Below are 27,817 nucleotides of genomic sequence, written 5' to 3'. Positions count from 1 at the left end.
CCCCCCCCCCCCCCCACCAAACCCGGCTCAGACCCATGATTCTCGCACAGCGGCGTTAGCACCGACATCCCTTCCACCCTAAACTGATTTCATATCTTCACCGTGGACTTCACCAGGCTCCCTGAATACCTACTCATAGCCATTGCCAATGCTGCTGTCACCATAGCCCTCAAACTGGACCCCTTACAAGATTCCTCCTCCAGCCTAACCCACTCTACCCCTTCTCCTTCCCACCACCGCCACACCTGGTCCACATTTGCCACCCAATAATAATGAAGCAAGTTCAACCCCCCTTGCTGCCTCTGCAGCAGGGTCCTCCCCACTCTCAGCACCTTCCCCGCCCATACAAAGTCAGAAATGATCGTCTCCACTTTCCGAAAAAAGGCCTTTGGTAGAAAGATCGGGAGAGCTTGAAAGAAGAACAAGAACCTTGGCAGAATATTCATTTTCACCACTTGGACCCTCCCCGCCAATGTTAATTACAGTGGATCCCACCTCTTAAGATCCTCCCTGACCTCCTCCACCAGCTTCATTATGTTCCACTATGGAGCCCCGTCCATTCCCTCGCTACCTGTATCCCCAAATACCTCAACCTATCCCTCACTACCGTAAATGGCATCCCCCCTATATTAGGCCGTTGTGCCAGCTCATTCACCAGGAATACCTCGCTTTTCCCTACATTCAGCTTGTAACCCTGAGAACACTCCAAACCTCCCCAACAGGCCCATAATCCTTCCCATACTCTCCAACAGATCCAAAACCTACAGCAAGAGGTCATCGGCATAGAGCGACACCCGATGCTCCCTCTGTCCCCTCATAATCCCCCGCCATACCGCCGACCCCTGAGAGCCATCGCCAGTGGCTCTATGGCCAGGGCTAACAGCAGCGATGACAGCGGGCACCCTGTCTCCTACCCCTGTCCAAGTCAAAGCTTTGTGAGCTCATATCATTGGTCCTCACCCTCGCCCTTGGTGCCACATACAGCAACCGCATCCATGCCACAAATCTCGGCCCAAACCCAAACCTTTCCAAAACCTCGAACAAGTACCGCTACTTCGCACCTGATCAAATGCTTTCTCCGTGTCCATGGACACCACCACCTCCAGTACCAGTGCCCCCGACGGATTCATCACCACATTCAACAGCCGTCTTATATTATTCACGAGCTATCTGCCCTTCACGAAGCCTGTTTGATCGTCTGCCACCACCCCCGGGACACACTCCTCCATCCTCCCCGACAACAACTTAGCCAATACTTTCACATCCGTGTTCAATAGTGATATGGGCCTATATGACCCACATTCCACCGGGTCTTCCCCCTTTTCGGAATTAGAGTGATTACTGCCTGCGTCATCGTTTCCGGCAACTCCCCCTTCTCCAGTGCTTCATTAACCGCCCCCAACAGATGTAGTGCCAGGTCCGTGGAAAATTCCTTATACAATTCCACCGGGTACCATCCAGCCCAGTGGCTTTCCCCAACTTCATTCCCCTGATACTATCCAGCACCTCCAACACCTGCCTCTTTGCACTCCCTCAATACTGACCCTCCGACAGTGCGGCGGTTCCTCAACACTGACCCTTCAACAGTGAAGCACTGACCTTCTGAGATTGCGGCGTCCTCAGCATTGATGTTCCGACAGTGCGGCGCTTCCTCAGTACTGACCCTCCAACAGTGCGCCGCTCCCTCGGCACGGCCCCTCCAACAGTGCGGCGCTTCCTCAGTACTGACCCTCCAACAGTGCGCCGCTCCCTCGGCACGGCCCCTCCAACAGTGCGGCGCTTCCTCAGTACTGACCCTCCAACAGTGCGCCGCTCCCTCGGCACGGCCCCTCCAACAGTGCGGCGCTTCCTCAGTACTGACCCTCCAACAGTGCGCCGCTCCCTCGGCACGGTCCCTCCAATAGTGCAGAGCTCCCTCAGTACTGACCCTCCGACAGTGTGAAGCTCCTTCAGTATTGACCCACTGACAGTGTGATGCTCCCTCAGTACTCACCCTTCGGCAATGCGGCACTCCCTCAGTACTGGCCCTCCGACATTGCGACGCTCCTTCAGTACTGACCCTCCGACAGTGTGACGCTCCCTCAGTACTGACCCTCCGACAGTGCGGCGCTTCTCATTACTGACCCTCCGACAGTGCGGCACTTCTCAGTACTGACCATCCAACAGTACAGCACTCTCTTAGTGCTACAGATGATGAAGGTGGAATCTGAAATCTCTCTTCTTGTCCTCCAGGTCCCGTGTACATCTACAATCCCTCACGAGTGTATGTGGGCGTGATCAGCAGCCAAAGAGCTTCGCAACGGAGCCTCGCAGCCGGAGATAAGCCTGCACCGAACGAGGGGACTCTCAGATACCCACAGGAGGAGCAGGGGACCTCCGTGAGGGAGACGGGACATGTTCCCCAGCAGGAATGTGGGAAGGAGTGCCACCTTCCTGAATCTGTCTCCGAGGAGCCCTAGAGAAAAGGAGTCCAACTCCCCCCTGTGGATCATGAAGGCATTCCTCAGTCTCGGAGCGTCGGCCTTGTTGTAAATAGTGTACAGTAGCCTCACGCAGTGCAGCGTTCTATCAGTCCAAACCCACTGACAGTGTGGCGCTCCATCAGTACTGACCCTGCGACAGTGTGGCACTCCGTCAGTACTGACCCTGCGACAGTGCGGCGCTCCGTCAGTACTGACCCTGCGACAGTGTGGCACTCCGTCAGTACTGACCCTGCGACAGTGCGGCACTCCCTCAGTACTGACCCTCCGACAGTGCAGCACTCCCTCAGTACTGACCCTCCGACAGTGCAGCACTCCCTCAGTACTGACCCTCTGACAGTGCAGCACTCCCTCAGTACTGACCGTCTGACAGTGAGGCACTCCCTCAGTACTGACCCTCCGGCAGTGCGGCACTCCCTCAGTACTGACCCTCCGACAGTGCAGCACTCCCTCAGTACTGACCCTCTGACAGTGCGGCGCTCCCTCAGTACTGACCCTGCGACAGTGCAGCACTCCCTCAGTACTGACCCTCTGACAGTGCGGCACTCCCTCAGTACTGACCCTCTGACAGTGCGGCGCTCCCTCAGTACTGACCCTCTGACAGTGCGGCACTCCCTCAGTACTGACCCTCTGACAGTGCGGGGCTCCCTCAGCACTGACCCTCTGAGAGTGCAGCACTCCCTCAGTGCTGACCCTCCGGCAGTGCGGCACTCCGTCAGTACTGACCCTCTGACAGTGCGGCACTCCCTCAGTACTGACCCTCTGCCAGTGCGGCGCACCCTCAGTACTGAAGTCTGTTTACTTCCTGTGTTTGTTGATATGAAAATAAAATCAATTTATTTTTCTGTTACCCAACGAGGAATCTTTAATAGGGTCTTCCACAATTGCTGAAGATTGGCAGGACACGTTTAAATCTATTCTTGCTCTTTCGCACACGACTGTGTTGGCCTTGAAGCGTGGCAGAGTTCTCTTTTGGGAACTGGGACTTTGTCCCCAGTCTCTCGATGGTGCCCAGAAATTGAATATCAGCGCAGGTGCAGCTCAATGGCAGAGGTGCTGACTCAGGTTCACCCTCACCCAGGCCTGACACAGTGAGCCCCAGGGCATGGGCATACACCCACAGATGCGGAGAACGTTCACGTGCCAATGCCAGCCCATCACCCCACTGGCTGTGCCGGGAGACTCGCATCCAGTTCAGGAACCAGTTCAAAATAGAGCAGCAGGTAGTGAGACAGAGAGAGGGAGACAGAGACACATGAAGGGAGAGAAAAGAAGCGAGGCAGTGCAAAGGAGGCACAGAAGGAGACAGAGAGAGAGAGAGACACACGCACAGCTAGACAGTGAGAGTTGAGAGACAGTGGAAGAAGAGAGAGAGAGAGAGGGGGGGGGGAGGGGAGAGAGAGAGGGGGGGGAGAGAGAGAGAGGGGGAGGGGGGAGGGAGGGGGGGAGAGGGGGAGGGGGGAGGGAGGGGGGGAGAGGGGGAGGGGGGGGGAGGAGGGGGGAGGGAGGGGGGAGAGGGGGAGGGGGGAGGGAGGGGGGGAGAGAGAGAGGGGGAGGGGGAGAGAGAGAGGGGGGAGGGGGAGAGGGTGGGAGAAGAGAGCAAGACAGAGAGGGACAGTGGGAGAAGAGAGAGGGGGAGAGGGGAACAGGGGGACAGGGACAGACAGTGGGGAGAAGAGAGCGAGGGGAGAGGGGGAGAGAGAGAGAGACGGGGACAGACAGTGGGAGAAGAGAGCGGGACGGAGAGGGGGAGACAGGGACAGACAGTGGGAGAAGAGAGCGAGACAGAGGGGGAGAGAGAGAGGGGGAGAGAGAGAGAGAGGGGGAGAGAGAGAGAGAGGGGGAGAGAGAGAGAGAGAGAGAGAGAGAGAGAGACAGGGACAGACAGTGGGAGAAGAGAGTGAGACAGAGAGGGAGAGAGAGAGAAAGACACCAATTACATTCACACAATTGAATCCCAGTCGAACTCATCTTGGATCTCACTGACCGAACTGCACAATCTCCGACCTGTCAAAACACAAATCATTCTCTCTGTTATAGCTTAGATACAGAGTATCTGAAGGAGCTGAAGCGTAAGTGGGAGGAGGAGCTTGGTGGTGAAATGGAGGATGGCTTATGTGCGGACGCGTTGAGCAGAGTCAACCCGACCGCAACATGCGCCAGGCTCAGCTTGATCCAATTCAAGGTTGTTCACCGGGCCCACATGACAGTGGCCCGGATGAGTAGATTCTTTGGGGTGGAGGACAGGTGTGCAAAATGTGTGGGAGGACCAGTGAACCATGTCCACATGTTCTGGGCATGTCCAAAACTTCGGGGATATTGGCAAGGGTTTGCGGACGTCATGTCCAGAGTATTGAAAACAAGGGTGGCGCTGAGTCCAGAGGTGGTGATTTTTGGGGTGTTGGAAGACCTGGGAATCCAGGAGGAGAAAGAGGCAGATGTTCTGGCCTGTGCTTCCCTGGTAGCCCGGAGACTGATACTGCTAGCTCAGACGGACTCAAAGCCCCCGAAGTCGGAGACCTGGTTAACCAATATGGCGAGCTTTCTGGGCCTAGAGAAGATTAAGTTCGCCTTGAGAGGGTCATTGTTAGGGTTCGCCCGGAAGTGGCAGCCATTCATTGACTTTTTCGCGGAGAATTAATCGTCAGCGGGGCGGGGTTAGGGCAGCGTAGCGTAGGTGGTCAAATAGGCGGGTCTTGGAGAGATGGGAGTCGGTATTTGCACTATGTTTATTGTTCTTTGTACATTTTTTTATACTGTTGCTGTTTGTAATGCCAAAAATACCTCATTAAAATTGTTTGTTTCAAAAAAAAGATACAGAGTAAAGCTCCCTCTACACTGTCCCCATCAAACACTCCCAGGACAGGTACAGCACGGGGTTAGATATAGAGTAAAGCTCCCTCTACACTGTCTCCCATCAAACACTCCCAGGACAGGTACAGCACGGGGTTAGATACAGAGTAAAGCTCCCTCTACACTGTCCCCATCAAACACTCCCAGGAGAGGTACAGCACGGGGTTAGATACAGAGTAAAGCTCCCTCTACACTGTCCCCATCAAACACTCCCAGGACAGGTACAGCACGGGGTGAGATACAGGGTAAAGCTCCCTCTACACTGTCCCCATCAAACACTCCCAGGACAGGTGCAGCACAGGGTTAGATACAGAGTAAAGCTCCCTCTACACTGCCCCCATCAAACACTCCCAGGACAGGTACAGCACGGGGTTAGCTACAGAGTAAAGCTCTCTCTGCACTGTCCCCATCAAACACTCCCAGGACAGGTACAGCACAGGGTTAGATACAGAGTAAAGCTCCCTCTACACTGTCCCCATCAAACACTCCCAGGACAGGTACAGCACGGGGTTAGATACAGAGTAAAGCTCCCTCTACACTGTCCCCATCAAAAACTCCCAAGACTAGGACAGCAAGTGGTTAGATACAGAGTAAAGCTCCCTCTGCATGGGCAGCACGGTAGCATGGTGGTTAGCATAAATGCTTCACAGCTCCAGGGTCCCAGGTTCGATTCCCGGCTGGGTCACTGTCTGTGCGGAGTCTGCACGTCCTCCCAGTGTGTGCCTGGGTTTCCTCCGGGTGCTCCGGTTTCCTCCCACAGTCCAAAGATGTGCGGGTTAGGTGGATTGGCCATGCTAAATTGCCCGTAGTGTCCTAAAAGGTAAGGTTAATGGGGGGGGGGGGGGTTGTTGGGTTACGGGTATAGAGTGGATATGTGGGTTGGAGTAGGGTGATTATTGCTCGGCACAACATCGCGGGCCGAAGGGCCTGTTCTGTGCTGTACTGCTCTATGTTCTACACTGTCTCCATCAAACACTCCCAGGACAGGTACAGCACGGGATTAGATACAGAGTAAAGCTCCCTCTACACTGTCTCCATCAAACACTCCCAGGACAGGTACAGCACGGGGTTAGATACAGAGTAAAGCTCCCTCTACACTGTCCCCATCAAACACTCCCAGGACAGATACAGCACGGGGTTAGATACAGAGTAAAGCTCCCTCTACACTGTCCCCATCAAACTCTCCCAGGACAGGTACAGCATGGGGTTAGATACAGAGTAAAGCTCCCTCTACACTGTCCCCATCAAACACTCCCAGGACAGGTACAGCACGGGGTTAGATACAGAGTAAAGCTCCCTCCACACTGTCCCCATCAAACACTCCCAGGACAGATACAGCAAGGGGTTAGATACAGAGTAAAGCTCCCTCTACACTGTCCCCATCAAACACTCCCAGGACAGGTACAGCACGGGGTTAGATACAGAGTAAAGCTCCCTCTACACTGTCCCCATCAAAAACTCCCAAGACTAGGACAGCAAGTGGTTAGATACAGAGTAAAGCTCCCTCTGCATGGGCAGCACGGTAGCATGGTGGTTAGCATAAATGCTTCACAGCTCCAGGGTCCCAGGTTCGATTCCCGGCTGGGTCACTGTCTGTGCGGAGTCTGCACGTCCTCCCAGTGTGTGCCTGGGTTTCCTCCGGGTGCTCCGGTTTCCTCCCACAGTCCAAAGATGTGCGGGTTAGGTGGATTGGCCATGCTAAATTGCCCGTAGTGTCCTAAAAGGTAAGGTTAAAGGGGGGGGGGGGGGGGGGGGTTGTTGGGTTACGGGTATAGAGTGGATATGTGGGTTTGAGTAGGGTGATTATTGCTCGGCACAACATCGCGGGCCGAAGGGCCTGTTCTGTGCTGTACTGCTCTATGTTCTACACTGTCTCCATCAAACACTCCCAGGACAGGTACAGCACGGGGTTAGATACAGAGTAAAGCTCCCTCTACACTGTCCCCATCAAACACTCCCAGGACAGATACAGCACGGGGTTAGATACAGAGTAAAGCTCCCTCTACACTGTCCCCATCAAACTCTCCCAGGACAGGTACAGCATGGGGTTAGATACAGAGTAAAGCTCCCTCTACACTGTCCCCATCAAACACTCCCAGGACAGGTACAGCACGGGGTTAGATACAGAGTAAAGCTCCCTCCACACTGTCCCCATCAAACACTCCCAGGACAGATACAGCACGGGGTTAGATACAGAGTAAAGCTCCCTCTACACTGTCCCCATCAAACTCTCCCAGGACGGGTACAGCACGGGGTTAGATACAGAGTAAAGCTCCCTCTACACTGTCCCCATCAAACGCTCCCAGGACAGAAACAGCACGGGGTGAGATACAGAGTAAAGCTCCCTCTACACTGTCCCCATCAAACACTCCCAGGACAGGTACAGCACGGGGTTAGATACAGAGTAAAGCTCCCTCTACACTGTCCCCATCAAACACTCCCAGGACAGGTACAGCACGGGGTTAGATACAGAGTAAAGCTCCCTCTACACTGTCCCCATCAAACACTCCCAGGACAGGTACAGCACAGGGTTAGATACAGAGTAAAGCTCCCTCTACACTGTCCCCATCAAACACTCCCAGGACAGGTACAGCACAGGGTTAGATACAGAGTAAAGCTCCCTCTACACTGTCCCCATCAAACGCTCCCAGGACAGAAACAGCACGGGGTGAGATACAGAGTAAAGTTCCCTCTACACTGTCCCCATCAAACACTCCCAGGACAGGTACAGCACGGGGTTAGATACAGAGTAAAGCTCCCTCTACACTGTCCCCATCAAACACTCCCAGGACAGGTACAGCACAGGGTTAGATACAGAGTAAAGCTCCCTCTACACTGTCCCCATCAAACACTCCCAGGACAGGTACAGCATGGGGTTAGATACAGAGTAAAGCTCCCTCTACACTGTCCCCATCAAACGCTCCCAGGACAGAAACAGCACGGGGTGAGATACAGAGTAAAGCTCCCTCTACACTGTCCCCATCAAACACTCCCAGGACAGGTACAGCACGGGGTTAGATACAGAGTAAAGCTCCCTCTACACTGTCTCCATCAAACACTCCCAGGACAGGTACAGCACGGAGTTAGATACAGAGTAAAGCTCCCTCTACACTGTCCCCATCAAACACTCCCAGGACAGGTACAGCACGGGGTTAGATACAGAGTAAAGCTCCCTCTACACTGTCCCCATCAAACACTCCCAGGACAGGTACAGCACAGGGTTAGATACAGAGTAAAGCTCCCTCTACACTGTCCCCATCAAACACTCCCAGGACAGGTACAGCACGGAGTTAGATACAGAGTAAAGCTCCCTCTACACTGTCCCCATCAAACACTCCCAGGACAGGTACAGCACGGGGTTAGATACAGAGTAAAGCTCCCTCTACACTGTCCCCATCAAACACTCCCAGGACAGGTACAGCACGGGGTTAGATACAGAGTAAAGCTCCCTCTACACTGTCTCCATCAAACACTCCCAGGACAGGTACAGCACAGGGTTAGATACAGAGTAAAGCTCCCTCTACACTGTCCCCATCAAACACTCCCAGGACAGGTACAGCACAGGGTTAGATACAGAGTAAAGAGCATGAAGAAAATGAGATTGAACCTTGTTGGGGAACAGGGAGAAGCTCGAGTGATGCTTGGCCATCTGGTTTGTGTTTTGTGCCGCTATTTGCAGCCTGCGGTGCCTCCATCTGGAGCATTGTGGGCTGGTAACCCGTATTGACTGGGAGAGGGTGAGAGAGATCGAGAGAGAGAAACAAGTCATTACGTCGTCTCACTGCTCTATTCTTCTCTCACTGTCCCCTTCCCGTCCCCAATCAATATCGGCTTTAATCCTCCCCGTCAACCATCCCCCTCCCCTATAACCTTCCCCATCCCCTATAACCAACCCCGTTAAATATCCCTGTCCCCGACCACCATCCCCGATAACCATCCCTAACCCCTATAACCAGCCCTATCACCATCCCCTTTAACCTCCCCATCCCCTATCACCATCCCTGTCCCCATTAACCACCTCTATCCCCCATAACTATGCCTATCCCTTATAACCCACCATGTCCCCGTTAACCAGTCCCATCCCCTATAATCCTTCCTGTTAACCATCCCCATTCCCTTTAACCTTCCCTATCCCTGTTAACCATGCACGTCCCCATAACCCTCCACTTTAACCACCCCTGTCCCCTGTAACCCTCTGTGTCCCTGTTAACCAGTCCCATCCCCTATAACTATCTCCATCCCCTATAACACTCCCTGTCCCCATTAACCATCCCCACCCCTACACGATGAAGCAGGCTCGATGGGCAAAAAGGCCTCCTCCTGTTCCCATCTTCTATGTATCTATGTATCTAACCCTCCCTTTAAGCATCCCAATCCCCTTTAAGTCTTGTTGTTCCAGACAGTGACACTGTGGCACTGTCACTGGGATGGTAACACAGAGACACAGGCTAATGCTCTGGGACCCTGGGCTCAAATCAACCAGGGCAGGTGGCCGAATTTCAATTATATTTTTAAAAACCTGGAATTCAAAATCTAATTTTGACCATGAAACCATTGCCAACTTTCATAAAAACCCATGGGGTTCACTGATATCCTTTAGGGAAGGAAATTTCTCATCCTTACTTGGTGAGGACGACATGTGACTCCAAACCCTAATGTGATTAACTCTTAAAATACCCTCCGGGATGGGCAACGGATGCTGGATCAGCCGGCGATGCACACATCCCAGAAACCAGTAAAGAATTAAATCCCAACGCGGTCATGTTTAGCACTCGCATTTAACCATCACAATCGCTATAACTATCCCTCTCGCTTATAACTGTGCCTGTCCCTTATAACTGTCACTGTCCATGTCCCCTATAACTGTCCATGTCCCCTATAACTGTCCATGTCCCCTATAACTGTCCCTGTCCCCTATAACTGTCCATGTCCCCCATAACTGTCCATGTCCCCTATAACTGTCCCGGTCCTCTATAACACTCCTTGTCCCCTATAACTGTCCCTGTCCCCTATAACTGTCCCAGTCCCCTATAATTGTCCATGTCCCCTATAATTGTCCCTGTCCCCTATAATTGTCACTGTCCCTGTCCCCTATAACTGTCCCTGTCCCCTATAACTGTCCCTGTCCCCTATAACTGTCCCTGTCCTCTATAACTGTCCCAGTCCCCTATAACTGTCCCAGTCCCCTATAACTGTCCCAGTCCCCTATAACTGTCCCTGTCCCCTATAACTGTCCCTGTCCCCTATAACTGTCCCAGTCCCCTATAACTGTCCCAGTCCCCTATAACTGTCCCTGTCCCCTATAACTGTCCCTGTCCACTATAACTGTCCATGTCCCCTATAACTGACCCTGTCTCCTAAAACTGTCCCTGTCCCCTATAGCTGTCCATGTCCCCTATAACTGTCCCAGTCCTCTATAACTGTCCTTGTCCCCTATAACTGTCCTTGTCCCCTATAACTGTCCATGTTCCCTATAACTGTCCATGTCCCCTATAACTGCCCCTGTCCCCTATAACTGTCCATGTCCCCCATAACTGTCCATGTCCCCATAACTGTCCCTGTCCCCCATAACTGTCCCTGTCCCCCATAACTGTCCCTGTCCCCCATAACTGTCCCTGTCCCCCATAACTGTCCCTGTCCCCCATAACTGTCCCTGTCCCCCATAACTGTCCATGTCCCCTATAACTGTCCATGTCCCCCATAACTGTCCATGTCCCCTATAACTGTCCCTGTCCCCTATAACTGTCCCTGTCACTGTCCCCTATAACTGTCCCTGTCCCCTATAACTGTCCATGTCCCCTATAACTGGCCCTGTCCACTATAACTAACCCTGTCAACTATAACTGACCCTGTCCCCGTCCCCTATAACTGGCCCTGTCCCCTATAGCTGTCCCTGTCCCTTATAACTGTCCATGTCCCCTATACCCGTCCCTGTCCCCTATAACTACCCCGTCCCCTATAACTGCCCCTGTCCCTGATAACTGTCCCTGTCCCCTATAACTGTCCATGTCCCCTATAACTGTCCATGTCCCATATAACTGTCCATGTCCCCTATAACTGTCCCTGTCCCCTATAACTGTCCCTGTCCCCTGTAACTGTCCCTGTCCCCTCTAACTGTCCCGGTCCTCTATAACTGTCCTTGTCCCCTATAACTGTCCATGTCCCTGATAACTGTCCATGTCCCTGATAACTGTCCATGTCCCTGATAACTGTCCATGTCCCCTATAACTGTCCCTGTCTCCTATAACTGTCCCTGTCCACTATAACTGTCCATGTCCCCTATAACTGTCCCTGTCCCCTATAACTATCCATGTCGCTGTCCCCTATATCTGTGCATGTCCCCATCACTGTCCTGTCTGCTATAACTGTCCCTGTCCCCTATAACTTTCCCTGTCCCTTATAACTGACCCTGTCCCATATAACTGTCCCTGTCCCTTATAACTGACCCTGTCCCCTATTACTGCCCATGTCCCCGATAACTGTCCGTGTCCCCTATAATTGTCCCTGTCCCTTATAACTGACCCTGTCCCCTATAACTGTCCCTGTCCCCTATAACTGTCCCTGTCCCCTATAACTGTCCCTGTCCCCTATAACTGTCCTTGTCCCCTATAACTGTCCTTGTCCACTATAACCGTCACTGTCCCCTATAACTATCCCTGTCCCCTATAACTGTCCCTGTCCCTTATAACTGACCCTGTCCCCTACAACTGTCCCGGTCCCTTATAACTGACCCTGTCCCCTATAACTTTCCACTATATCTGTCCCTGTCCCCTATAACTGTCCCTGTCTCCTATAACTGACCCAGTCCCCTATAACTGTCCCAGTCCCCAATAACTGTCCCTGTCCACTATACCCGTCCCAGTCCCCCATAATTGTCCATGTACCCCTATAACTGTCCCTGTCCCCTATACCTGTCCCTGTCCCCTATAACTGTCCCTGTCCCCTATAACTGTCCCAGTCCCCTATAACTGTCCCTGTCCACAATAACTGTCCCTGTCCCCCATAACTGTCCCTGTCCCCTATAACTGTCCCAGTCCTCTATTACTGTCCTTGTCCCCTATAACTGTCCATGTCCCCTATAACTGTCCATGTCCCATATAACTGTCCATGTCCCATATAACTGTCCCTGTCCCCTATAACTGTCCCTGTCCACTATAACTGTTCATATCCCCTAAACTGACCCTGTCTCCTAAAACTGTCCTTGTCCCCTATAACTGTCCTTGTCCCCTATAACTGTCCCAGTCCCCTATAACTGTCCCTGTCCCCTATAACTGTCCCTGTCCCCTATAACTGTCCCAGTCCCCTATAACTGTCCCATAACCCTATAACTGTCCCTGACCCCTATAACTGTCCATGTCCCCTATAACCGTCCCTGTCCCCTATAACTGTCCCATAACCCTATAACTGTCCCTGACCCCTATAACTGTCCATGTCCCCTATAACTGTCCCTGTCCCCTATAACTATCCATGTCCCTGTCCCCTATAACTGTCCATGTCCCCCATCACTGTCATGTCCACTATAACTGTCCCTGTCCCCTATAACTGTCCATGTCCCCCATAACTGTCCATGTCCCCCATAACTGTCCCTGTCCCCCATAACTGTCCCTGTCCCCATAACTGTCCATGTCCCCTATAACTGTCCATGTCCCCTATAACTGTCCCTGTCCCCTATAACTGTCCCTGTCACTGTCCCCTATAACTGTCCCTGTCCCCCTATAACTGGCCCTGTCCACTATAACTGGCCCTGTCCACTATAACTGTCCCTGTCCCCTATAACTAACCCTGTCAACTATAACTGACCCTTTCCCCGTCCCCTATAACTGGCCCTGTCCCCTATAGCTGTCCCTGTCCCTTATAACTGTCCATGTCCCCTATACCTGTCCCTGTCCCCTATAACTACCCCGTCCCCTATAACCGTCCCTGTCCCCGATAACTGTCCCTGTCCCCGATAACTGTCCCTGTCCCCTATAACTGTCCCTGTCCCCTATAACTGTCCATGTCCCCTATAACTGTCCATTCCCCTATAACTGTCCCTGTCCCCCATAACTGTCCCGGTCCTCTATAACTGTCCTTGTCCCCTATAAGTGTCCATGTCCCTGATAACTGTCCATGTCCCCTATAACTGTCCCTGTCTCCTATAACTGTCCCTGTCCACTATAACTGTCCATATCCCCTATAACTGACCCTGTCTCCTAAAACTGTCCTTGTCCCCTTTAACTGTCCTTGTCCCCTTTAACTGTCCTTGTCCCCTATAACTGTCCCAGTCCCCTAAAACTGTCCCTGTATCTATAACTGTCCCTGTCCCCTATACCTGTCCCAGTCCCCTATAACTGTCCCATAACCCTATAACTGTCCCTGACCCCTATAACTGTCCATGTCCCCTATAACTGTCCCTGTCCCCTATAACTGTCCATGTCCCCATCACTGTCCTGTCTGCTATAACTGTCCCTGTCCCCTATAACTGTCCCTGTCCCCTATAACTGTCCCTGTCCCTTATAACTGACCCTGTCCCATATAACTGTCCCTGTCCCTTATAACTGACCCTGTCCCCTATTACTGCCCATGTCCCCGATAACTGTCCCTGTCCCCTATAATTGTCCCTGTCCCCTATAACTGTCCTTGTCCACTATAACCGTCACTGTCCCCTATAACTATCCCTGTCCCCTATAACTGTCCCTGTCCCTTATAACTGACCCTGTCCCCTACAACTTTCCATGTCCCCTATAACTTTCCATGTCCCCTATAACTGTCCCTGTCCCCTATAACTATCCATGTCCTCTATAACTGTCTGTGTCCCAATAACTGTCTCTGTCCCTATAATTGTCTCTGTCCCCTATAACTGTCCCAGTCCCCTATAACTTTCCCTGTCCCCTATAACTGTCCCAGTCCCCTATAACTGTCCCTGTCCCCTATAACTGTCCCAGTCCCCTATAACTGTCCCAGTCCCCTATAACTGTCCCAGTCCCCTATAACTGTCCCAGTCCCCTATAATTGTCCCAGTCCCCTATAACTGTCCCTGTCCCCTATAATTGTCCCAGTCCCCTATAACTGTCCCAGTCCCCTATAATTGTCCCAGTCCCCTATAATTGTCCCAGTCCCCTATAACTGTCCCTGTCCCCTATAATTGTCCCAGTCCCCTATAACTGTCCCAGTCCCCTATAACTGTCCCTGTCCCCTATAATTGTCCCTGTCCCCTATAAACCTTTAAACCTCTCCATTAACCTTCCCCAGCCCCTTTATCCCTCCTTGTCCCTGTTAATCTTCCCTGTCCCCTTATTTTAAAAAAATATTTATTTCAAACAATGCAAAAAATTCCAAATGCACAGAAAGAATATTTAAATGTAATACAAAGAGTTTGTCAATGTTTAATTTTTACAAACTACAGTAAACCCAAATGCAAAGGCCCCCTATCTTCCCCTGATTGACCCCCCCTCCCGCCCTCCCCCAGTTGTTGGCCACAACAGGTCTTTGAAGATGGCGATGGACGGCCTCCATCTTGAGTAAAACCATCTGATGGCAGATTTAATTCTTTTTCGGTCTCAGAAATTCTACCCAGTCCCCAAACCATGCCAAGGCCCAAGGTGGCGGCGTCGGCCTCCATCTGAGCAGGACCTGTCGCCGGGCAATCAGAGAGGTGAAGGCCCTTCTTCCCCTCGAGAAGCTGCGGCAAGGCGGACACCCCAATGATCGCCGCCGGTGGACAAGCCTTCAGCCTGATCTCCGGCACGGCCTCGAAGAACCAGACCCAGAACTCGACCAAATTTGGGCAGGAGCAGGACAGGTGTGAGGTGTTCGTCGGCCCCCTGAGACGTCGTTCACACCTGTCCTCTACTTTGGGGAAGAACACAAATTATATCAGGCTTAGCCTGACACAAGGGAAAGTAGAGCTCACCCTCTCCAAAATATCACTTCAGGCCCCTCACTCCAGCCCCAGACCCAGTTCTTCTTTCACTTCCCCTTCATTCCTTCCAGCAGAGCCTTCCTTGTCTCCAGTAACCACCTGTATATGTCAGAAATCCTCCCTTCTCCCAGCTCATCACAGCATAACTTCCTGTCCATCAGCGCAGGTCCCTGCAAATGGGGGAATGAAGAGAGTTCCTTGCGAGCAAAGTCCCCCACCTGCAGATACGTAAACGTGCTCCCCCACCCCCTCGGGGGTTGATACTTTCAACCCCTCCAGTCCCGCGAACCTACCCTCCACAAATGGATCCCTCAACCTCTCAATCCCCCTCCTTCTTCCAAATCTTGTACTCCCCTTAACCACCCACCCCCACCGCCTCCCCCCACCCCTGTTTCCCTTCCCACAGAGTTCTTGCCCAAGGCCATACCATTTCCTAGGCCTGCTTGCTTACTAGGCCCCGAAGCCTGGCCCGAGATTATCCCGCGTGCTCGGAAGACTCCGTCCAACCAGCCACAGAGATCCCGGAACTGTCCCCGTTCAAAGGGCTTGTCATCCCCCGAGAGGAAGGTCTCGGCCGTGCCTGTCGGAGAGAGAGAGAGAGAGCAAAGGGTAGGTATTGCCCGTCTGGGCCAACCGAAACTGCGGGGCTGGGGCGAAAGGCCGGAGGCTACACCCTCCGGACGAGGTCACCGCGCTCGCAGGAGGATCGCGGTCAGTGACAGCCTCCAGGGGCTACCTACCTGGAAACTGAGAGAGGTCCATCTCTGTCCACTCGATGCGACTCGCGATCTCGAGGCCAGCCCTGACCGAGTCGACGGTGGACAACCAATCCTGAGGGAGAACTCCTTAAAAACACAAGAGAGGGAATGCAGAGCATCAGCGTATTGAGACGAGGAAGAGAGACTCAGAGAGAAGGGGCGAGAGAGAGAGAGATGGAGGTACAGAGAGAGCGTGGAGAGACAGAGAGAGAGGGAGAAACAGAGATGTGGTAAACACCACTGGCCATACACTACGTGTATTCCGGTACTGCCATTATACTACAGTTAATACAGTAAATCCCAGCCTGCTGGCTCCTCCCAGCAGGCTCTGTATCAAAGTGTACACACTCCTGCGCTGTTCCCATTCTGGTTCCAGCTGCAGGAGGCTTAACATTTAGCACAATAAAGCCTCAATAGTTCACCATTTTGTCCCATGGTCATTAATGGTACATCAATAGACAGAGAGGAGAGAGACAAAGAGAGAGAGAAAGAGAAACAGAGAGAGAGAGAGGCAGAGAGATGGAGAAAGACAGGGAGATGGAGAGAAACAGAGAGAGACATAGAGGTATAGAGAGGAGAGACAGAGAGTGGGAGGGACAGAGTGGGAGGGACAGAGTGGGAGAGGGAGGGACAGAGTGGGAGGGACAGAGTGGGAGGGACAGAGAGACAAAGTGGGAGAGGGAGGGACAGAGTGGGAGGGACAGAGTGGGAGAGGGAGAGACAGAGTGGGAGGGACAGAGTGGGAGAGGGAGGGACAGAGTGGGAGAGGGAGGGACAGAGTGGGAGAGGGTGGGACAGAGTGGGAGAGGGAGGGACAGAGTGGGAGGGACAGAGTGGGAGGGACAGAGACACAAAGTGGGAGAGGGAGGGACAGAGACACAAAGTGGGAGAGGGAGGGACAGAGTGGGAGAGACAGAGTGGGAGGGACAGAGTGGGAGAGGGAGGGACAGAGTGGGAGAGGGAGGGACAGAGTGGGAGGGACAGAGAGACAGAGTGGGAGAGGGAGGGACAGAGAGAGAGAGACAGAGTGGGAGAGGGAGGGACAGAGTGGGAGAGACAGAGGGACAGAGTGGGAGAGGGAGGGACAGAGTGGGAGAGACAGAGAGACAGAGTGGGAGAGGGAGGGACAGAGTGGGAGAGACAGAGAGACAGAGTGGGAGAGACAGAGAGAGACAGAGACAGGCAGGGAGAGATAGAGATTGACAGACACAGAGAGATGATCCCTTACCTGGTCCAGTGGAGGAAGTGGCTTCTCTGGGAGTCTCCGGCACCCGGTTGTGGATCTCCCTCCCCTGGCTGATGGGCTGTGCGGGGCTCGGTTGGGGGGAGCGGGGGAGGGGGGAGCAGGAGAGCACGGGGGTGTGAAGTGGGGTTCCGGACTCCATGGGGACATTGCCGGACCCTGAGAGAGAGAGACAGAGTGAAATCCCAATAACTGTTGATTGAGACACAGAGAGGAGCGGGACTGGCACTGGGCTGCTCCCCAATTCAGTCATCTCCCCACAGCCCCACCCCCGCCCAGGAGCCCTGCCCATAGGCGAGCCACGCCCCCCCGCCCAGGAGCCTTGCCCACATGTGAGCCACGCCCCCGCACAGGAGCCCCCGCCCAGGAGCCCTGCCCATGGGCGAGCCACGCCTCCCGCCCAGGTGCCCCGCCCACATGTGAGCCACGCCCCCGCACAGGAGCCCCTCCCAACCCCCGCCCAGGAGCCCTGCCCACAGGCGAGCCACGCCTCCCGCCCAGGTGCCCCGCCCACATGTGAGCCACGCCCCCTGCACAGGAGCCCCCGCCCAGGAGCCCCCGCCCAGGAGCCCTGCCCATGGGCGAGCCACGCCTCCCGCCCAGGAGCCCCGCCCACATGCGAGCCACGCCTCCCGCCCAGGAGCCTGCCCACATGCGAGCCACGCCTCCCGCCCAGGAGCCCCACCCACACATGTGCCCCGCCCACAAGCGAGCCCGCCCACACATGAGCCCCACCCAGGAGACCCGCCCACACACGAGCCCCACCCACACACCAGCCCCACCCTCCTCCGCACAGACATACCTGCCTGTCCTGATAATGAGATTGAGTGACACAAACTCCGGAATGATAGATTCAGGTCCGCAAAATCCAGTTCGGGAAAAGGGAACGCTGTCTCCGGTCGGGATTGAGGGAGCACCTCAGGGTGAGGGTGCCTGCGGTCAGGGTCCAACACCTACAGGTGGCAGAAAAAGGACTTAAAACCTGACCCACTGAATCCCGGATACAATGTGCATCCCTGTCAGAGACCCATGTTAAAGAGGGAGTCTCTCTCTCTCTCTCCCTCTCTGCGTCAGGGACCCCTATGTGGTAGTATGAATCGAGGTACTACAGTACCTAGCAATGCCGAGACACCATTGGTGGAGAAGGCTCGCTGTTCATTGGCCCGATGGTATGTAACACTAGTCACCCATTGGTTAGAGTTTTAAGGTAGCTCCGCCCAGTAAGGTGGGGTATAAGAGCCCATGTATCCCCCACAGCTTCCTTTCTGTACCTGAGCTGCTGGGGAAATATCTTGTCTATTAAAGCCTTCAGTTTCGGACTACAAGTTCGCTTCTGTGGTCAACTGATAGTGCATCAATTTAATAGACAAGATTTTAACGAATGGAGCTCCGCATCAAGCCGGAGTGTCGATAACTCAGCCCCCACGTGGCTAACGCAGCAGCAACCTTTAAGCACTGGTTAGCATGTTTCAACGGCTACCTCGGCACGGCAGAAAGCACACCTACGAGGAAGCAGAAACTACAGATCCTGCCCTCGAGAGTGGGCCCGGACATCTACACACTCATCGAGGACGCTACTGACTACGATTCCGCAATGGAACTATTCAAAGGACATTATATCCGCCCAGTAAACCAAGTCTACGCCCGGCATCTACTGGCAACGAGGCGGCAGAGCCCTGGTGAGTCACTAGACGAGTTCTATCGTGCGCTCCTTGTACTAGGGAGAAACTGCAGCTGCCCACAAGTTTCGGGTAATGAACAGACAGAACTATTGATCCGGGACGCTTTTGTTGCAGGTATGCAGTCCCCGCAAATCCGCCAGAGACTGCTTGAGAAAGAAACTCTGAGCCTCACGGAGGCACGGGCCCTCGCTGACTCGCTGGACGTGGCCTCCCGAAACGCCCGCGCCTACGCCCCCGACCGCGTGGCTGCCCCCTGGGCAGCGTGGAATTCCCCCTCAGCGGACTAGAATCGCCTCAGGCCTGCGCTGCGAGACGCCCCGGCAACCCCACTGGGCCCCGTTGTTACTTCTGCGGGCAGGCGAAACACCCCCGACAGCGCTGCCCAACCCATTCGGCAACGTGTAAGGGGTGCGGCAAAAAGGGCCATTTCATGGCGGTCTGCCAGGCCCGGGCGGTCGCTGCGGTCCCGGGCGGCGAGTGCGGATTGCCGCTCCAACCCTCTCCACGGGTCCCGTGCGGCCCACGAACATCGCCATCTTCCTCCCCGAGCGCCACGTGGGGCCTCCGGGCGCCACCATCTTGCTCTGCCGACGCCACGTGCGGGGGATGGGTGCTGCCATCTTGTTCACCCTCAGCCATGTGGGTGCTGCCATCTTGGACCGGCTCCAAGGACCTCAGCGCGGGTGACCACACACCGCCCGATGATGATTCTGAACCGCACTCTGTCCACAGCGAGACGTCCTGTCTGCTCGACTCTGGGCGCACGGAGAGCTTTATACACCCCGATACAGTAAGACGCTGTTCTCTTCCTGTCCACCCCGTCAATCAAAAAATCTCCCTGGCCTCTGGCTACTATTCAGTCGAAATAAAAGGGTATTGCGTAGCGAACCTCACGGTCCAGGGAAGGGAGTTCAAGGCTCTATGTCCTCCCCCACCTCTGCGCGGCCACACTCCTGGGGTTAGACTTTCAGTGTAATCTTCAGAGTCTAACGTTTAAATTTGGCGGCCCTATACCCCCCCTCACTGTCTGCAGCCTCGCGACCCTCAAGGTCGATCCCCCCTCCCTGTTTGCTAACCTCACCCCGGACTGCAAACCTGTCGCCACCAGGAGCAGACAGTACAGTGCCCAGGACCGGACCTTCATCAGGTCCGAGGTCCAGCATCTTCTGAGGGAAGGGGTCATCGAGGCTAGTAACAGCCCCTGGCGAGCACAAGTTTTGGTGGTGAAGACCGGGGACAGGAATAGGATGGTCATAGACTACAGTCAGACCATCAACAGGTTTACGCAACTAGATGCGTACCCCTTACCCTGTATAACCGACCTTGTCTACAGGATCGCTCAGTACAACGTCTTCTCCACGGTAGACCTATAGTCTGCCTCCCACCAGCTCCCCATCCGCGTGAGCGATCACAAGTTCACTGCGTTCGAGGCGGATGGGTGACTCTACCACTTCTTAAGGGTTCCCATCGGTGTCACAAACGGGGTCTCGGTCTTTCAGCGAGAGATGGACCGAATGGTCGACCGATACGGTTCACGGGCAACATTCCCGTATCTCGGTAATGTCACCATCTGTGGCCACGATCAGCAGGACTACGATACCAACCTCCGCAAATTCCTCCAGACCGCAAAACACCTGAACCTAACGTATAACGAGGATAAATGCGTGTTTAGCACCGACCGTCTAGCCATCCTCGGCTACGTAGTGCGAAATGGAGTGATAGGCCCCGACCCAGAACGCATGTGCCCCCTGATGGAGCTCCCCCTCCCCCACTGCTCCAAGTCCCTGAAGCGCTGTCTTGTGTTCTTCTCGTATTACGCTCAGTGAGTCCCCAACTACGCCGACAAAGCCCGTCTTCTCATCCAAACAGCCACATTCCCCCTGTCGATGGAGGCCCGTCAGGTCTTCAGCCGCATCAAAGCGGATATCGCAATGGCCACGATGCGAGCTATCGACGAGTCCCTCCCCTTCCAATTCGAGAGCGATGCGTTTGATGTAGCACTGGCAGCCACCCTCAACCAAGCGGGCAGACCCGTGGCCTTCTTCTCCCGTACCCTCCGTGCTTCCGAAATCCGCCACTCCTCGGTCGAGAAGGAAGCACAGGCCATAGTAGAAGCTGTGCGACATTGGAGGCATTACCTGGCCAGCAGGAGATTCACCCTCCTCATGGACCAACGGTCAGTGGCTTTCATGTTCGACAATGCACAGCGGGGCAAGATAAAGAACGATAAGGGGAGCACGGTAGCATGGTGGTTAGCATAAATGCTTCACAGCTCCAGGGTCCCAGGTTCGATTCCCGGCTGGGTCACTGTCTGTGCGGAGTCTGCACGTCCTCCCCGTGTGTGCGTGGGTTTCCTCCGGGTGCTCCGGTTTCCTCCCACAGTCCAAAGATGTGCGGGTTAGGTGGATTGGCCATGCTAAATTGCCCTTAGTGTCCAAAAAAGTAAGGTTAAGGGGGGGGGTTGTTGGGTTACGGGTATAGGGTGGATACATGGGTTTGAGTAGGGTGATCATTGCTCGGCACAACATTGAGGGCCGAAGGGCCTGTTCTGTGCTGTACTGTTCTAAGATCTTGAGGTGGAGGATCGAATTATCCACCTATAACTACGAGATCCTGTATCGTCCCGAGAAGCTAAACAAGCCTCCCGATGCCCTGTCCCGCGGCACCTGTGCCAACGCACAAGTGGACTGCCTTCGAGCCCTCCACGAGGACCTCTGCCACCCGGGGGTCACTCGTTTCTTCCATTTCGTAAAGTCCCGCAACCTTCCCTACTCCATCGAGAGGTCAGGACAGTCACTAGGAACTGCCACATCTGCGCGGAGTGCAAGCCGCACTTCTACCGTCCGGAGAAAGCGCATCTGATAAAGGCTTCTCGTCCCTTTGAGCGCCTCAGCATGGATTTCAAAGGTCCCCTCCCCTCTACCAACCGCAACACGTACTTCCTCAACGTGATTGACGAGTACTCCCGCTTCCCGTTCGCCATCCCCTGCCCCGACATGACCACAACCACCATCATTAAAGCACTCCACAGCATTTTTTCCCTGTTTGGATTCCCCACTTACATACACAGTGATCGGGGATCCTCCTTCATGAGCGACGAATTACGTCAATTCCTGTTCAGCAAGGGCATTGCCTCGAGCAGGACGACCAGTTACAACCCCCGGGGTAATGGACAGGTTGAGAGGGAGAATGGAACGGTCTGGAAGACTGTCCTACTGGCCCTATGGTCCAGAAATCTCCCAGTCTCCCGCTGGCAGGAGGTCCTCCCAGACGCCCTCCACTCCATCCGGTCTCTGCTCTGCACTGCAACTAACCAAGCGCCTCACGAACGTCTCTTTGTCTTCCCTAGGAAGTCCTCCGTCCTCCTCAGGCACCTCGCTCCCGACCTGGCTGGCTGCCCCGGGCCCATCCTGCTCTGGAAACACGTGCGGGCGCACAAGTCGGAGGGTCCATCTACTCCATGCTAACCCCCAGTACGCGTACGTGGAGTACCCCGACGGCCGACAAGACACGGTATCCCTACACGACTTGGCGCCCACCGGATCCCCTCCCTCGCCCTCGCCACCAGCACCCCCCTCCCACCCCCCCCCCCCCCCCCCCCCCCCCCCCCACCGGTTCTCCCGCCGGCCATGCCTGGACCCCCCCGCCCACCGCTGAACTCTACAGACGCTCCCTTCCCTGGTCAGTCAACCTCCCCACCAGCGCCATCTAGAGGTCTGGACACCCCCTCCCCAGTCAGCCACCTTCACCAGCGCCATCTCGGGGTGTTGAAACCGCCTTGGGGACCGGATCCACACTCCTGGAGTCACAGACGCCCCAACCTCCATCGACGTCTCCGCCGAAACTCCGTCGATCGCAAAGGACAACCAAGGCCCCCAACCGTCTGATTGAGTCCCTATCAACTGTATATAGACTTTTAATGTGGCATGTACATGGCCAATTGTGAAATTGCGAAACTGTATTATGTCCTTGTAAATAGTAATGGGCCAGTGGGCAGATGCAGTACGAGAGTAGTGCAGTACCTCAACACTAGTCATCCTACCAGTTATGCTATTCAACCCGTGCGGACCTCCAGTTATGGTTGGGCGACCAGGCCGCAACCCGCCCCCCCCCCCCCCCCCCCCCCCGCAGCCGGATTCTTTTTTTCAACAGGGGGTGAATGTGGTAGTATGACTGGAGGTACTACAGTACCTAGCAATGCCGAGACACCATTGGTGGAGAAGGCTCGCTGCTCATTGGCCCGATGGTATGTAACACTAGTCACCCATTGGTTAGAATTGTACGGTAGTTCCGCCCAGTAAGGTGGGGTATAAGTACCTGCGTATCCCCCACAGCTCCCTTTCTGTACCTGAGCTGCTGGGGAAAACATCTTGTCTATTAAAGCCTTCAGTTCGGACTACAACCTAGCTTCTGTGGTCATTGATAGTGCATCACCTTGTTAACGAGGGAATCTCTCTCAGTCTCTGTCAGGGACCCCTGTTAAAGAGGGAGTCTCTCTCTCTCTGTCAGGGACCCCTGTTAAAGAGGGAGTCTCTCTCTCTCTCTCTCTCTGTGTCAGGGACCCGTGTTAAAGAGGGAGTCTCTCTCTCTCTCTCCCTCTGTGTCAGGGACCCCTGTTAAAGAGGGAGTCTCTCTCTCTCTCTGTGTCAGGGACCCCTGTTAAAGAGGGAGTCCCTCTCTCTCTGTGTCAGGGACCCCTGTTAAAGAGGGTCCCTCTCTCTCTGTGTCAGGGACCCCTGTTAAAGAGGGAGTCTCTCTCTCCCTCTCTGTGTCAGTGACCCCTGTTACAGAGGGAGTCTCTCTCTCTGTGTCAGGGACCCCTGTTAAAGAGGGAGTCTCTCTCTCTCTCTCTCTCTCTCTCTCTCTCTGTGTCAGGGACCCCTGTTAAAGAGGGAGTCTCTCTCTCTCTCTCCCTCTGTGTCAGGGACCCCTGTTAAAGAGGGAGTCTCTCTCTCTCTCTGTGTCAGGGACCACTGTTAAAGAGGGAGTCCCTCTCTCTCTCTGTGTCAGGAACCCTGTTACAGAGGGAGTCTCTCTCTCTCTCTCTCTCTGTGTCAGGGGCCCCTGTTAAAGAGGGAGTCTCTCTCTCTCCCTCTCTCTCTGTGTCAGGGACCCCTCTTAAAGAGGAAGTCTCTCTCTCTCTCTCCCTCTGTGTCTCTGTGTCAGGCACCCCTGCTAAAGAGGGAGTCTCTCTCTCTCCCTCTCTCTCTGTGTCAGGGACCCCTCTTAAAGAGGGAGTTTCTCTCTCTCTCTCTCTCTCTCTCTGTCTCTGTGTCAGGCACCCCTGCTAAAGAGGGAGTCTCTCTCTCTCTCTCTGTCTCTGTGTCAGGGACCCCTGTTAAAGAGGGAGTGTCTCTCTCTCTCTGTCTCTGTAGTTGTGGTGTTCTAACCACTGTAGATATGTGCGCTTGCAGTAGGGGGATGTATGGCCGTACCTGTAATACAGGTTCCTCCGGTAAGCCCCTGCCGGCTAGCTCCGCCCACAGGGAGCAGTATAAATATTCGCAAGTTTCACTGAGATGCCATTCTACAGCTGCCGCCAGAGGAATAGCATCTCACTGTAATAAAGCCTCTCTTGTACTGCACTCGAGTCTTTGTGTACAATTGTTAGCGCCACAAATTATTACAGTGAGAATTTCCTTACACCATGGACATCAGGATTAAACCTGACCGCCTGCAGCTGGATCCGCAGTCGCCTCACGCCAGGAAAGACTTCATTCACTGGCTTGCAGTTTTCGAGGCCTACGTCTCTTCAGCGGACCCTCCACCTTCGGAGGCTCAGAAACGACAGCTTCTTTACTGAAGACTCAGCTCCAGCGTGTTTCCGCTAATTCGAGACGTGCCTACCTACGCCCGGGCCATAGAACTGCTCAAAGAGAACTACGCACAGTCGGCGAACACCCTGTTTGCGAGACATCTACTCTCTACTCGCGTCCAACAACCGGGTGAGTCGATTGAGGACTTCTGGAGGGCCCTTATACCTCTAGTACGAGACTGCGACTGCAGGACCCTCACAGCCACGGAACATTCCGATTTACTCATGCGCGATGCCTTTGTTACAGGCATTGCATCGGACCCCATCCGGCAACGACTGCTGGAAGGGGCCGCTCTCGATCCCGCGGCTACAAAGACTCTGGCGCTATCAATGATGGCCGCCTCCCGTAATACGCGATCCTATCCCGCTAGCCACTCGGCCCACCCGTCCTACCCCTCATGGACCCGGCAACCGCCCCCCCCAGCCCACCCATCCTACCCCTCGTGGACCCCGCCATCAGCCCCCCAGCAGCTGCCCCCGTGCACTACGCCTGCGCTGCTCGCCGCACTGCGCACCCTGGGGGTCCCCGCTGCTACTTCTGCGGTCAGCAGAAGCACCCCCGCCAGCGCTGCCCGGCCCGCACCGCGAGCTGCAAAGCTTGTGGCAAGAAAGGCCACATTGCAGCGGTGTGTCAGTCCCGGACGGTCGCCGCTATCGCGGCCGAAACACTCCCCTCACCGTTTGCGGCCTCGCGACCCTCAAGGTTGAACCTCCCTCCCTCTTTGCCAATCTGACCGCAGATTGCAAGCCCGTCGCCACCAGGAGCAGACGGTTCAGCACCCAGGACAAGGCCTTCATCAGGTCCGAAGTCCAGCGGCTGCTTCGGGAGGGTGTTATCGAGGCCAGCAACAGCCCTTGGAGAGCCCAAGTGGTAGTGGTGAAGACTGGGGAGAAACACAGGATGGTCATGGACTACAGCCAGACCATCAACCGGTACACGCAGCGCGACGTGTACCCCCTCCCTCGCATATCTGATATGGTCACTCAGATTGCACAGTACCGGGTCTTCTCAACGATTGACCTGAAATCCGCCTACCAGCAGCTCCCCATCCATACATCGGACCGTCCCTACACTGCCTTCGAGGCGGACGGTCGCCTCTATCAATTTCTTAGGTTTCCCTTCGGCGTCACTAACGGGGTCTCGGTATTTCAACGAGAAATGGACCGAATGGTTGACCGGTACGGACTGCGGGCCACGTTTCTGTACTTAGACAATGTCACCATCTGCGACCACGATCAGCAGGACCATGACGCCAACCGTGCCAAATTTCTCCACACCGCATCTCTCCTCAACCTCACCTATAACAAGGAGACATGGGTTTTTAGCACAGACCGCTTGGCCAACCTCGGCTACGTAGTCCAAAATGGACTACTGGGGCCCGATCCCGACCACATGCGCCCCCTCATGGAGCTCCCCCTCCCCCACTGCCCCAAAGCTCTCAAACGATGCCTAGGGTTCTTTTCTTACTACGCCCAGTGGGTCCCACAATACGCGGACAAGGCCCGCCCACTGATCCTGTCCACACAATTTCCCCTCACGGCCGAGGCACAACATAGCCAAGGCCTGGATGCACGCAGTAGACGAATCACTGCCCTTCCAAGCAGAGCGCGACGCTTCAGATGTCGCCCTTGCTGCCACTCTAAACCAGGCCATCCCATGCCTGGATATGACGCCTGCCACCGTCATCAAGGCCCTTGATTCCATATTCGCTCTGTTCCGTTTCCCCGACTACATCCACAGCGACAGGGGATCCTCGTTCATGAGTGATGAGCTGCGTTAGTTCCTGCTCAGCAGGGGTATCGCCTCCAGCAGGACGACCAGCTACAACCCCCGGGGAAACGGGCAGGTAGAGAGGGAGAACGGGACGGTATGGAGGGCCGTCCAGCTGGCCCTACGGCCCAGGAACCTCCCAGCCGCTCGCTGGCAGCAGGTCCTCCCTGACATGTTCCATTCCATTCGGTCGCTACTGTGCACCGCAACTAACCACACACCCCATGAACGTGTTTTTTCCTTCCCTAGGAAGTCTACATCCGGGGTGTCGCTCCCGACTTGGCTCACAGCTCCAGGCCCAGTCCTTCTTCGTAGGCATGTCCGGCACCACAAGGCGGAACCCCTGGTGGACAAGGTACGCCTACTCCACGCAAACCCCCAGTATGCCTACGTGGAGTACCCCGACGGCCGCCAGGACACAGTCTCGCTCCGGGACCTGGCTCCCTCGGGTGCCGATCCCATGCCTATGCCCCTCCACCCCCTCCCCCCCCCACGCCACCCTCCTTTTCCCCGGCGCCCCCGTATTTGTCCCCACCAGGTCCATCCCTCGTTCCCCTGCCCACGCTGGAGGACATGGAAGATTTTGGTTCGCTCCCGGAGTCATCCCGCCACTGCCCAGCACCAACACCGCCAGCACCTGCACCATCGTCACCAACGCCGCCTGTGCCGATGTCGCCACCACAGCTACGCCGATCACAGCGGAATGTTCGACCGCCGATCCGACTCAACCTGTGACCGGATCGCCTGATGGACTCTTGGTTTTCTTTTGTTTTGCCCTTTTGTAAATAGATCACTTTATGTATTATAGTTCCACGTCACCCCCGCCGGACTCTTTTCTTACAGGGGGTGAATGTGGTGATATAACCACTGTAGATATGTGTGCTTGCAGTAGGGGGATGTATGGCTGTACCTGTAATACAGGTTCCTCCGGTAAGCCCCTGCCGGCTAGCTCCGCCCACAGGGAGCAGTATAAATATTCGTAAGTTTAACTGAGATGCCATTCTACAGCTGCCGCCAGAGGAATAGCATCTCACTGTAATAAAGCCTCTCTTGTACTGCACTCGTGTCTTTGTGTACAATTGTTAGCGCCACAGTAGTCAGGGATCCCTATTAATGAGGGAGTCTCTCTCTCTCGCTCGCTCTCTCTGTCAGGGACCCCTGTTAAAGAGGGAGTCTCTCTCGCTCTCTCTCTCACTCTCACTCTGTGTCAGGGACTCCTGTGAAAGAGGGAGTCTCTCTCTCTCTCTCTCTGTGTCAGGGACCCCTGTTAAAGAGGGAGTCTCTCTCTCTCTGTCTCTGTCAGTGACCCCTGTT

General features: G+C 54.8%; 1 protein-coding gene across 8 annotated transcripts in view; it reads right to left on the bottom strand.

Annotated features, from left to right (window-relative positions):
* Positions 1 to 4,231: 4,231 nt before the first annotated feature.
* LOC119950755 (forkhead box protein J3-like) overlaps positions 4,232 to 27,817 on the bottom strand; it is a 63,781-nt gene continuing 40,195 nt past the window's right edge. For 6 of the 8 annotated variants that reach the window (XM_038773474.1, XM_038773476.1, XM_038773477.1 and 3 more), the window contains 6 exons: positions 18,038 to 18,188; positions 17,221 to 17,394; positions 15,975 to 16,079; positions 15,662 to 15,814; positions 8,941 to 9,060; positions 4,311 to 4,487 (listed from right to left, as the gene is read on the bottom strand). In XM_038773474.1, the coding sequence (XP_038629402.1) occupies positions 4,423 to 4,487; positions 8,941 to 9,060; positions 15,662 to 15,814; positions 15,975 to 16,079; positions 17,221 to 17,394; positions 18,038 to 18,188 (768 nt within the window). In that variant the 3' untranslated portion in view covers positions 4,311 to 4,422. Of the gene's footprint in view, positions 4,285 to 4,310; positions 4,488 to 8,940; positions 9,061 to 15,661; positions 15,815 to 15,974; positions 16,080 to 17,220; positions 17,395 to 18,037; positions 18,189 to 27,817 lie in introns of those variants that run through there. The other 2 variants (XR_005457404.1, XM_038773475.1) reach the window with 2 other exon arrangements.

This window comes from Scyliorhinus canicula, chromosome 16 (genome assembly GCF_902713615.1).
Source record: "Scyliorhinus canicula chromosome 16, sScyCan1.1, whole genome shotgun sequence".
Taxonomy (NCBI): domain Eukaryota; kingdom Metazoa; phylum Chordata; class Chondrichthyes; order Carcharhiniformes; family Scyliorhinidae; genus Scyliorhinus; species Scyliorhinus canicula.
Note: the sequence above shows the minus strand (reverse complement) of the source record. Positions and strands in the feature narration are given on the sequence as shown.